General features: G+C 38.4%; 2 protein-coding genes across 2 annotated transcripts in view; one reads left to right on the forward strand and one right to left on the reverse strand.

The window, feature by feature from the left end:
* Nucleotides 1-4,111, forward strand: part of ANGPT2 (angiopoietin 2) — a 54,981-nt gene extending 50,870 nt beyond the window's left edge. The window contains exons 9-10 of the mRNA XM_007468987.1: nt 199-329; nt 3,553-4,111. Of these exons, the coding sequence (XP_007469049.1) occupies nt 199-329; nt 3,553-3,713 (292 nt within the window). The 3' untranslated portion in view covers nt 3,714-4,111. The remainder of the gene's footprint in view (nt 1-198; nt 330-3,552) is intronic.
* The window catches only part of MCPH1 (microcephalin 1), a 225,452-nt gene that overhangs the window by 113,626 nt on the left and 98,671 nt on the right, over nt 1-13,155 (reverse strand). The window contains exon 12 of the mRNA XM_007468989.1: nt 6,639-6,698. Within this exon, the coding sequence (XP_007469051.1) occupies nt 6,639-6,698 (60 nt within the window). The remainder of the gene's footprint in view (nt 1-6,638; nt 6,699-13,155) is intronic.

The raw sequence follows: 13,155 nt of genomic DNA on the forward strand, positions 1-13,155 counted from the left end.
GATGATAAGTTGGTTCCTGTTTATATCAGCGCAAAAACATTTTGTCCAGAGTATGCACTAGTGCACTAACCAGCATAGCACGTGTTTCTGTAGAATGAAATTCTTCATTGTAAAAAACTTTCCACTATGATAAATCAACCACCCAAGCCAATTATGTTTTGCCTTTTTTTTTTTTTCTTTTTCTTTGCATGCTTACAGGATTCACCTTAAAGGACTCACAGGGACAGCCGGCAAAATAAGCAGCATAAGCCAACCAGGAAATGATTTTAGCACAAAGGACGCAGACAACGACAAATGTATTTGCAAATGTTCACAAATGCTCACAGGAGGTGGGATGACGTTTCTCTCTTCCTATTTGTATTGGCAAGGAAGGATTTCATAGAGGGAAAGGCTGGCTCTTTGGACTTCAACCTGTGATTGGTGACAATGTCCAAATTTCATAAATAGACTTACTTGCTCAATACAGGGAGATTTGTTTTTCGCTTTTTCAGACTGTTGAGTTTTACACACGAATGTGATATTGAGCTAGAATTGTCAGCAGGCCAACTGTGTCTCCTCAGGACCTACCCCTGGCAAGGAGAGGGGCCGTGTGATACTCAGCAGGCTCTCTGGAGTTTGTGCTGAGTATCAGATGTTGGCACGATGGTTTAATTCCATTTTGCTTTATTAAAATGGTTAAAAATTAAAAATGGCTACCAAAACAGTGAAATAGATTCATCAGTATAGAAATGTTTCCAATTAATAATTTATTGTTCAAACAAGGATTTTTCAGTTGTCTTTTTCTTAAGTATTTCATTAATATATAGCAAATACTAATAATGCACAGAAAGTAATTAACCAAGCTCCTTTTCTGTGTATCAAATTAAAATGAATGATTGTCCAGTTTAAGGCCTTTATCTTCAGGCTCTTCTTGCCTTCTACCTTTCATGTTAGACCTCTTAAAAACAAAAAACAGACAAACAAAAAGAAACCATACCCATAAGCAAATGTGATATTAACAGTCACTTAATGGCCAGATGAGTTTTCAGAAACATTTCCAAGTTTAGTGACAGGAACCAGCTGTTAGAAAACCTACACTTCCGATTCCTGAAAGTTTAAACGTGGAATAACCAAAACCAGTTAACTGTGATCGAGACCAGGAACAAGTCGGGCAGATGCTGTGGAGTTGGCTCTTAAAAACCCTGAAAGGTTGAAATCAGCAACAAAAATACTGCCAACAGGGCAGGCTAAATGCAGAGGCAAACAGGAAGTTGGCAGGGTTTAATTTGTAGACCGTGAATTGTATCACCAAAAATTCATTCATTACTCACCCAGGAAAACCAGAGGAAAGAGCTGCAGGCAATATATCTTATGAATACGAGGTACTGCATAAACAAGTAAAGGGTCTCAACTTGTCACGTGTTTGTACTGCAGTTAAGAATCATTTATGGACAAAAGGAAGGATTTATTTACAGAAATAATTTGAAACCCAGTAATTTTCAAGTCTTTAAAATGATACTGAGAGAATTAGGCTCCATTAAGAAAATCAGTCCTATGGTTCCTTAGAGAATATATACCATGTATAAATAGAGGTTGGTAACTTAGGTCTTCCCTATTAGCCATACTTACTTCAGTAATTATTTCAACCAGAAAAAGCTATCATGCTGATTGTGTAAAAGCTGCCTGTCTCTCCCATCCCACCACAGTAATCCTTTTTGAAGCCAACCAGGGGAGGGCGGGGAGGGGAGGGGAGGGAGCACGCCGAATCCTGCTTCCTGTCTGTCATTCCCACACTGAGCCCAGCTGTCCACGCAGAGGGTGGCGGTTTTCAGACCACCCGAATGTCAAGAGCTACTCAAGAGAGTATCAGTGCATTAATAACCAAGGAAACAACATATTTACTTACTCAGATCAAGATTTAGGGCTGAGAGTAGAAGTGGAAAGGAGATCGGGGAGAAGAAACGCAGCCCAAGAGAGACAGCAGAGCGGTCCCGACTGTAGAGGTCAGATTCCCAGCCGTGGTCTGGACCACAGATAAACCAGCGTAATGACCAGCTAGACTTTTGCATAGACAGTAAATTCTATAGTTGAGTCAGACAACAGGCTCTGGAATGGACATATCTATAAATCTGCAATATTCTTGAATATTTTGAAGGTTTATGAGTCACAGACACAAACGTCTTATCAAATCAACATTAATCTGCATCAACCTAAGTCATGGAGCCGTTACTATCAGGAAACAATTTAGGCACTTGGATGTAATAACTGGTGATCATAGTTCAGTGTATAAATAATATAATAATTGCATCAGAATACTTTTTAAAGAAATAAAACATGCCCTACCAATACCCGTAACGTTCACATTATTTATTTCTTTTACTAGGTATGGAGAGATCGATAATAGTTATTTTTTTCTGTATTTTAATTTTTTATATAAATGGCATCATACTGTATGTGTCCTTCCAACACAATCTTTCAAAGATTTATCTGGATTAATGCTTGTAGACTTAGATCATTCCTTCCCCTCCCAAACCCAGGGTCTCTAGGTAAGGGTATTAAAAGCCCAAGCCTAGTCCTTCAGGTGTAGGTGTGGATGCCCACTGCCCCGCCACTGTGCCATGCAGCGGCCTCCCAGGTCCCCCACTTTACCTTAGTGAACACACCACTATAGCTCTAAATTTCCTTTCTGTCTCTGGGACTTAAACGTTTCCTTTTTATCTAGCTCCGTTGAGTACTTAAAATTTGGGGTTACGTTTGAAACAAAAAGACTTTTTTTCTAAATAAGTTTACTTACTGATCGATTTTTGGTTGTGTTGGGTCTTCGTTGCTGCGCGCGGGCTTTCTCTAGTTGCGGTGCGCAGGCTTCTCACTGTGGTGGCTTCTCTTGTTGCGGAGCACGGGCTCTAGGCACGTGGGCTCCAGTAGTTGTGGCTTGTGGGCTCTAGAGCACAGGTTCAGTAGTTGTGGAGCACAGGCTCAGTAGTTGTGGCTCGCGGGCCCTAGAGAGCAGGCTCAGTAGTTGTGGCGCACGGGCTTAACTGCTCTGCGGCATCTGGGATCTTCCCGGACCAGGGCTCAAACCCGTGTCCCCTGCATTGGCAGGGGGGGTTCTTAACCCCTGCTCCACCAGGGAAGTCCCAAAAAGACATTCTTTGTTAGGCGGAGGGGAGCATGAAGCAGCCTGGTCCACCGTGTTGCTGGCACTGGATGGAAGGTGATCCTGGGCCGATGAGAGCCACCCATTGATTCTTCGGGCTCTGACTTTTCCACACTTTCAACTGTCCTGTGGGTCTCCTAGTCACGTCTGTGGGTGACTGGCCCTTCCCCACAGCACAGGGGCAGAGGAGTAAGAAAGCACGTAAAAACATGTGCCCCAGGGGCTACAGTTCCGCCAGTGTAGAGGTGGAAAACCATACTGCCACCTGCCAGGGCGGCACCCTCCACTCTCAAGAAGGCCCGCACACACCTGCTTAAAATGAGCAGAATGTGACTCTCGGATTAGCCAGTATTTGTAACTCCACGGTGAGATAGGGCCACCTGGCTCCTAATTCCTTCTGTGTTTCACTTTCACAGGCTGGTGGTTTGATGCCTGTGGTCCTTCCAACCTGAACGGAATGTACTACCCACAGAGGCAGAACACAAATAAGTTCAATGGTATTAAGTGGTACTACTGGAAAGGATCCGGCTACTCGCTCAAGGCCACGACCATGATGATCCGCCCAGCAGATTTCTAAATGCCTGCGCACACCTGAGGAACAGTGTCTTCCCGTTTTCAAAGACTTAATCCCAAAGCTCTGGAAGACACAGCTGCATGCTGCCTCCCTCTCCAGCTCGGGCAGACTCTGCCCGCGCTCCAGACCGAGGGGACCCGCGGGCTCCCAGTTAGAGCCCCGTCAACGCCACCCCTTAAAGCCGCATCACTCAACGAACCGAAGCACAAGCCCCAACGAGCCACAGCCTGGCATGGTGACCTGGTAGAAAGCCTACGGGAAGATAAATTTAAGCTTGCGAATGAGACTGACAATTTACAGGCTCTGTTGTCACAACCAAGAATGTTATGTGCGAGTCGATCAGTAAATAACTGGAAAACAGAACACTTATGCCATATCGTAGAGATAACCTTGGAACTGCATTCTTCTGAGCACTGTTTATAGACTGTGTAAATATCCATATGTCCTGAATTCAGCACCACTATCATAATTAAAAGGAAGGAAAAATTCTCGAAGCCATAAAAATATACTATATATTCAGGGATTTTTATGAGAAGTGGTTATTAGCGGTTTAATATTTGGAGAGGGAAAAACATAGTTAACGCATTTTTACTCCTCCTCTTAGGTGCTTTAAAGTTTCATTTTGAGAACAGCATATTTGCATAGGCATTGATAGGTTAGTTTTAAGTTAATGCTCAAATATATATATTTCAAGTTTCTATGGTGAAAACTTTCAGGATCTCTGAAATTATTAATAGAAACGTGTTCTTTTAGTATATATGAAGATTGTACTATTTTTTTCAGCCTCGCTGTTAAATATGAAGGGATTTTTAGTAATTAAATATAACTTATTAGGTGAGATGACTGCATTTAACTTTTATGATATTTACAACATTGTAATATGATTCTGAAACAAATGATTGTGCCTTGTGACAAGGAAAATCTTGATTTTTAATGAGGAAGAAAATTATACATTTAATTTCATGACAAAGAGGCTTTGCTATCTTTTACTCACTATTCTAATACAAAAGTCTTTTTTCTCTTCTACTAAGATGTATTTTACGGAAGTAGGCTACAATGTAGTTTGTGGTTCAGAAAACCCTTCCACTTAAAACACTTACAAAGCTACACTTCTCAAGCTGGATTCACCCCGGAAGTTATTCAGGGGGAAAAATAATTTGCGTTAGTAACATTAACTTAAATCTTACTAGACTTAAACCACCAGCAAATTAAAAAAAAAAAAAAAAAGTGTTCTGGGGCGCAAAACCAAAATCTGATATTTACAGCATATTCAAATGTTTACAGAAAATTTTGAGAGCACAGATTTAAGCTCAGGACTGCAAAACCTTAAACTCCTAGAGTTTTAACTCCGTTTGAAGTTTTCATCGTACAATTAATACTAATGAACATTTGAGTAATGCTTCATAATTTGGAAGCAATTTCTCATATATTCGCTTTTGAGTCAGCTACTAGGAAGCTTAGAGCCAAATTTGCAGCCAGCATTTACCTGTGTCTGTCTTCACCTTATACTGTTCTACCACTATTTTTTTCTTTATTCCATTTTTCTTATCTAATTTATTTCATCCCCACACCCCCCTCCTCTTCCCAGCTTAGTTTTATGACACTCGGGTGTGGCTGAGTCAACTTACGGACTCTGGACAAGTCAGGCCCTCTGCTTTTCCACCATGCTGCCCTTTCCCAACAAATATATTAATGAGAACATAACCTCCCATCCCAGAACAGCTCCTCTTATTACATGTAAGAAGGCATCATAAGGGTAACAGAGGTTGAATTTATGCACAGCTTTGTATCAAGCTAAAAAACATCTGATAATAAGAAAATATCACCGTCTCAAAAGAAACAATAAATTTCCATGACATCTCAATGACCACATGACAGACACCGAGGTGGGGAAATGATAATACGGGAAAAATTGGCAACAACACAATTTATATTCACTTGCCCATGTAGGCAGATAAGGTGAGTTTCAAAGACAAACCTCACTATGTTATTCAGAGTTACGTATACTCTCTCATGACAGCAAGTGGGGGACAATTTGCATTTTTACTTTACACTTCAACTCCTTACCGGGTATTTCAAACAAAGAGTCTTGCTGAGAGGAATTTTTTCTCTCCTTAAGAAAACATTTATAAAGTCCACAGCAAATCAAAACAGCAATCTCAAAAATGAAAACAAAAACAACCCAACAACTAGATAACCACAGCGACTGGAGGGCAGAGCTCAACTTCTCACTATGTGATAGTCATACGGCATACTCAAACAATTAAAAAACATGGAGACCACTCACAGATTACACATCATCATTTACCTATCAGGTATTAATCTTTTGAAAGGATAAAACGTCACAAACCAGTTAACATTTGAAAACAAAAGCCAACTTCTGCACAATCCTGCTTCCAACTAGATCTGAAATTACCTACTTATTAATCTTTAAAAAAATTAGAACCTGGAACTTTCCCATTAAGCATTTGAAATACCTGAAAATCAGTAAAGCTGAAGCTGAGTTTCAGGAAAAACATCAAAACAGAAAGACCACATCACAATGCTAGCAGGCCACAATTTTTATACCTATCGCTTCTATCTCTGTTAACAGTAACAGCATTATTTTTTAAGGCAGTAAGCAATATATAATAGTATCTTCTCAAGAATCTAGTCTTTTTTCATTTTTGTTTTTCTCAATCCTGAGGACTTTTATAATTAAATTTTTTGAGATTACATTTCTCACAACTTTTTGAGGAATGTTCTCACATTCTCTCATTTATTCTCACAAATAGACAAAATGTATTAAGTTCTGCAAATATGTCTTTTCAGTTATAGGCATAATTGCTCTTGATTTAATAAAAAAAACTTGAGTGTATATCTATGCTAATAATGACTTCCTGAAAATACCAAATTGTATTTACCACCATAAAATAATATGTGACTTACAGGAGCTGCAGGGAACAGTTCCTCGGAAATCCAATGACCCATTTCCAAAGACCACAGTACCTATAAGTGACAGAAGAAGCAGAACATTTTTTATAGACTTATTAGGCTTTTAGTGGACAATAAACCCGTTTGAAGATACAGCAAAACCAAAATAAACAAACAAAAAAAACCCCTAGCAGTAACTACATACTACACTGATCCGAAGCACACGTATCTTGAACACCAAAGTGCCATCAGAATCTTCAGGTTACAAAAATGTTACAAATATTAATAAACGCTTGGTTAAGAAAGAAGTCTCCTGATGGCTAGAAGTCTGGGTTATTATCCTAGTGAGGATAACCACCCCGTTTCTAAACATATGAAATATTATGTCTTCCTAAATTCCAGTTTCCAATTTAAGGAGTCATTATAGACAATCCTTAGTAAATAATACAGAATTTTATTAATTAAAAAAACCCCATGTATTAGGAGAAGATAGATCATAAGCCTAAATTCAAAAAGCAAACCTTTTGGTGTGTAACTTTATTTTTATCATTAGCTAATGTTTTTAGGAGGAGTTCTCCACATACATGTTTGGAAATCCTTCTCACACTTTGGAAGAGTAAAATGTCTCATAAACCAGCTGTCATCATCATCGTTAGAAGCCACACATGTTTAAGTAATCAAAACAGTGTTTCATTTTTAATTCAACATTTGAGATTCTGCACTCATCTCTACTCTATGACCAAACTCCTTGAAAAGCTGTATGTTTCTATGCACCAGTAGAATTGTACAACTAAAATAATCAAGCTGAATTACATAACTCACACTGATCTTTTTATCTGCAATTTTCTTCTTTCCTACGTTCAGTAAATCCATTTTTTTTTTTTGCCCCTAGAGTTGCTATGTAAAACTCAAGGGTTTTTTTGCTGAATTAGCAGGAATGAGGTCTAAGTCTTCCTTTTTGGTAGTTCCTAAAGTTCAGAACCATCTATGGGCTATCAGTCTGAAATATTTCCTTTTTTATATATTAAACCTAATACCCAAAATGAGACAGCAATGTTTTGTTTCTAAGAAAAAGTGAGCATGATAATGGAATAAAGACAAGAACGGAATACAGAATCTGAATGATCATTCTCAGCACTGGCCCAGATCTTACTTTCAATAGATGCATTTACTTATTCAACAACTATTTCTTTCTGCTCACTATCCATTCATCTGTGAACAACTTATTGAGAGCCTACCATGAATAAGAGTCCAAACTGGGTCCTGGAAACCCAAACCCAAACCTAGAAGGGTTTACCCTCTTGCAGGAGGCATGGCAGCAACCAGATGCTGGTTCCTCCAAAGCAGGGCTGTACAAACCTGTGGTAGGAAGCAAACTAACTCGGGCTAGGAAAACCAAGAAAGGGTCCACAGAGGGGCCGACATTTAAACTGAGTAAAAGCTCATAGGCAAAGAGAGAGACAGTGGGAAGGGGAGAGGGTATTCCGGCAGAGGGAGAATACCATGGGCCAAGCCAGGATTAAAGTAGCTTCTTTTTTTTTGGTTGCAGTAGCGGGAGCTTTGGAAGAAGTGGTAAGAAAATAGGGTTGGCTGGCTACATATGGTAGGGAAGGTATGATAATACACCCTGTCCTACCCCTGTGCGCTGAGGACATCAGTGCAAGCACAACTGTTGGGCAGGAGAATCCGAAGACAAGCCAGGAAAGATAGGACAAACAGCTCCATGGGCACTGGGCCCAAGATGATATAGAGAGATGGAAAGCAATGAGTTGGGTTCTCAGGGACCCTGTTCAATCTTCAATAGATTTGTGTGTAGATAAGCATTTTGTCGTTGAAGTCCCTTTTTGTTTCCCCCTGATTTTTACTGCCTAACAAACATTACAAAAAAACAAAACAAAAAAAACTTACCTTAATAAGTCCAATGAAAGAAGGTATTAGAAAATTGGTAACTCTACACTGAAATCATGTTTGTACACACAGCAAACATGGTTAATGGGTGGTTAAAATAACCCATTGAAGTAACAGTGTTTACCTTACTCTTATCAGTCGATGTATGTTATCATTTACAGAAGACACACTAGTTCCCTACAAACTCATGTGATTAGCCCAGGAAGTAAATTGTGGAAAGTTTCAAAATCAGGTTCACTTCAAGACATGAGGCATGTGGAAGACTAGTATAGTGAGAAACACAACGTAGTAGTGAGAGAATCCAGGGAACCAGTCTTAAAAATGGCTGTGGCATTTGAGTTCAAATGTAAGCCACATTAAAATATCAACTGAATTTAAACAATCTCTTGGAGAAAAGGTATGTCCTCTGAATTTGTCCACTTCTCAATGTTATAAAAATAAAACCATAAGGCATCTACAGTAGCATTTTGGAAAGTAAATTAATAAATTTAATTTATGTAGGCATCCCAGGAATGAGTATTGTACAGAGATAGCAAAAAACACTAATTTGATTGTAATGAAATCATCAAATCAGAAATAGAGTGTAAATTTTTTTGCTTTAGTTCTTGCATTAGCTAGACTTATCTTTACCTTACTAGAGTGTTCAAAATAGGGAAAATCTACTCTGCAAGATGGCAGTTAAGGCTGCAAGTGTAGTTAAAAATAAAAGGTTAACCTGAGATATTTATCATAATATACGTGATAGAATGAAAATAATTGAGAAGCTATATAAAGCAAGGAGTGGGGTTGCATGAATACAGAGGATCAAATCCCATGTGGATAGCCCTTAAAATGAGGGCTGAGTTATTTCAGCATCCACTGCAAATGAATATGATATTTTCGGCATTGTAAAATTATCACTCATAAAACTTGGACCTTGTTGATGAATTTAAATAGGACCCATTTTCTTGCCTTATTATTAGATTAATAGTTAATGATGAGACAGCTTTCCATAATGTAAGACTGACTTTGCAACTACTTTCATACCAGGCAAAATGCAAATGGTTTTCTCTCGTTTTATATCCACCTAATCATTCTCCTTGAACAGGGTGAGGAGTGTAACTAGAGTGAACCCAAGCCAGACAAGGGCTCTGAGATTAAATGCAAGTCAAGAATAACATCAAACACAAAGAAGAAAATGAAGCCAACTATGTAAACATAGCAAAGTGAGCATAACTTATTTTCACCATCTCACAAGACTCAACTAAAATGATGGAGCTAAGAGGAATGGGAAAAGAGCCCACTGCAGATAAAAGCTGATGATGTTTTGAAAGTTGCAAAGCAAATGGATAAATGGCAACTGACTTAGAAGAGCAAAGAAACCTCGAGCTTAAACGTCTAAAGAGGGAGTCAGTAGGAAGCATCCAATTCCCTCCGCAGATTCCCAGAAAGGCCGGGAAATTGGGGGTACTAGAAAGCTCTGAAAATGCGGCGTAGAACAGGGTGAAATGGAGAAATCTCCTACCTCCACCCTCCTGCCCACCCTCCTCTGGAATAAGACAAAAGTAAAGTCAGACGGGCTTTTCTGGGAGCAGTGGTAAGAAGTAGCTGGGAAAACTCCTCCAGCACAGCCGTCACCCCGAGACACGAGCACAGAACCCCAAGGCAGGACAAGGGCCTTTCTTTTCTGGAGAACCAAATCACCCCAGGGAAAAAAGACCTACAGATACTGACACGTGGACCTCCCTCTATCAAATACCTCCATCATATCAGATGATCTATACACTCAGATAAACAGAATTTCCATCAGCTTTTCAGTGCTCAATATTAAACATGACTCTCTACCCATTTGATAAAAGCCTCTAGCATGCAAACAGAGACCAGACCAAACAAAAAGGGGATTCCTGGGATCACAGTAATGGGAAGTCCCAGGATAACAGCGGCTCTGTAGACCTAGGGAGAACCAGTCTCACAGGGAGCAGAGCAACAAAGGGGTTCATGGGTGGTGTCTCCGAGAGAAATAAACAGGATTGGAAGATTATCTAATGTGTAGACAGTTTTGGAGAAAAACTACAACGCTTTTTAGAAATTCTTGTGGTGAGTTAGTGATAGGTACATAGAAAACTAAGCAATGAAAATGACTGTCAATGATAAGCTCAAGGAAAACAAACAAAAATGACGAGAAATGGAATAGAATCATAGTACACTATATGGCTCAGCTCAAACAGCATTCACATAGTCATCCATGTGTGCATGTAAATGTGAACAAGTATGTCTTTATATGCATATATAACATGTTAAACAGAAAGCAGAACCATACAGGGTAGATGGGGAGGGGACGTGTATGTCACATGAAAGCTATACAGTCATATTTTAATCTTCCATAGAAGGAAGCCTATAGATAACATCTAAAAGTGATTAAAAAAAAAGCATTTTATTTAGAAACATGAAAATAAAATATCAGAAGGATATTGTAGGAGTGAGAATCTGGGCTGGGAAACAGCAGGGCAGGGAGTGCCATTTCTATTAGAGGCCTCATAAATTACACTTGATTCTGAAAACATTTTGTTTTGGGTAATTTTGCCCTTATGAAAGAGTTGCCACAACAGTACAGAGAGTTCTCATTTACTGGTCACCTAGATTCCTCTATCGTGTGAGTCTCCAACCTTCTATTTCAAAAGTGCTTTGCACCTAGAACCAGTTGTCGATATCTACAAAAACATCTTGCTGGGCTTGTAACTGGAACTGAGTCGATTCTAGAGTTCAAAATGGGGAGAACTGACAGCTTTAAAAAATACTGAGTTTCCCAATTTATGAACATAGTATCTCTCTCCTTTTATTTAGGTCTTTTAAATTTTCTTTCTCAAGAATTTTGTAGTTTTCAGCATACAAATCCTGCAAATATTCTGTCAGACCTAAAGTTAAATATTTCAGCTTCTGGAGCTGCTAATATAAACGGCATTAAAAAAAAGTTAGAATTCCAGGTGTTCATTGCTAGTACACAGAAATACAACCAAATTTTGTATATTTACCTTGTATCCTGTAACCTTGCTTAACTCAACTTACTAGCTGTAGTAGCCTTTCTGTAGACTTGTTGATATTTTCTAGGTAGACAATCATGTCTTATGCAAATAGACAGTTTTATTTCTTCCCTTTCCAATCTGTGTGTATATTTTTTTCTTACCTTATTGCACTGGCTAGAACTTCCAATACAACACAGAAGAGGAGCAGTGACAGCATTAAAGTTGCCTGGACAACTTTGTGAGGCAGATTAATTTGGTTTATTATAATAGCATAAACCCAAATTGCTCTTGTTTATAAATTAATGTGTCTATGTAAAGCACAAGGGGTTCTTTTTTTTGTTTGTTTAAGTAAAAAATGGTCTATTGTTATTTAGTACCAGTGCTGGCTAACTGTCACAAGCTTTTATTAAGTTCTCCAACTCTCTATTCCTCATAGAATAATTAGAACATTCTGAAGGATCAAAAGAACTAAATGCCACTTTCTGGATCAGAACCAATCGAATTAATTCTTTTCTTTAACATTCACTTTCACTTCTTAATATTCTGAGAAATTTTCCCAAGAAATGTTCTTCAGCTGTCTTAAAAATTAATTCATTCACAGAGCATTTAATAAGCAAAAACACTAAACAAGGTACCCTTAATTTTTGGTTTCTCAAAAAAAAAAAAATTAAAGAGAGGGAAAACAACAGTTATTTCCATGTACAAGTGATATGAGAAGATCAGGATAAGCAGAAAGCAACCTGTAAGAGGGATTTTAGGTTGCACTTAAAAAACTGAACGATGATGATTCACTGCTGGTGTTGATAATTACAACTTCAGTAGGAAGCTGATTTAACTTACTTGAGAGTATTACTAATCGTGTTGAAACCATTTATTAACATTCACAATGTCTTACTCTAATTGTAATATTGTTTATTCCAAGTTTCTAAATAGCCAGGCTAACCAACCATTATTTTTGGACTTGTCTTCAGACCATACCACCTACCATATATAATTGTTAAATTCAACTGCAGTTTTGGTACTAAGAATACGACTGAGAACATAGCAGCTAAAGAAAAAAATGGTGGGGGGCTCCTTTGTGGGAAAAGTCAACAATATTCTTTGCATATAGAAGACTTCATATTGTATAAAATGCCAACTGAGCAATTAAAATTCAAATCTGATGGTTAGAAACTTGTGCCACAGATTTAACGAATGGGAATCCTGTTAATTTCAAACAGATCGAAAGTACACATTATTTTCTCCTTTACTCATTGAAAAGAGATTGGGCTTGTCTTCATCACCCTCTGCCCTTCCACCCTTCTCCACACCAACTGGGGTAAAAAACTTGGTTGTGAGAGTCTGTGGAGGTATAGAAACATATATTCAGCATTTGCAAATTCCTTCTTTCCTATCCAAGAGTAGCAAAAATGGTCCTCACTAATTTTTTTGTTATTTTTAGCTAACAACAGAATTATAAAAATTAAATTATATTTTTCCTGTCAGATCTCATAGACTCTTTGCCTCAGTTATGAGAGTAATTGATTCTCTCAAACAACAAAACTTTAAGAGAATTTGCTACTAGGCCCATTGTTTTGACTTTTTCTAGAGGGAGAATAGCAATCTTTGTGCTTCTTCCACAA

This window comes from Lipotes vexillifer, unplaced genomic scaffold (assembly GCF_000442215.2).
Source record: "Lipotes vexillifer unplaced genomic scaffold, Lipotes_vexillifer_v1.1 scaffold864, whole genome shotgun sequence".
NCBI classification, from domain to species: Eukaryota; Metazoa; Chordata; class Mammalia; order Artiodactyla; family Lipotidae; genus Lipotes; species Lipotes vexillifer.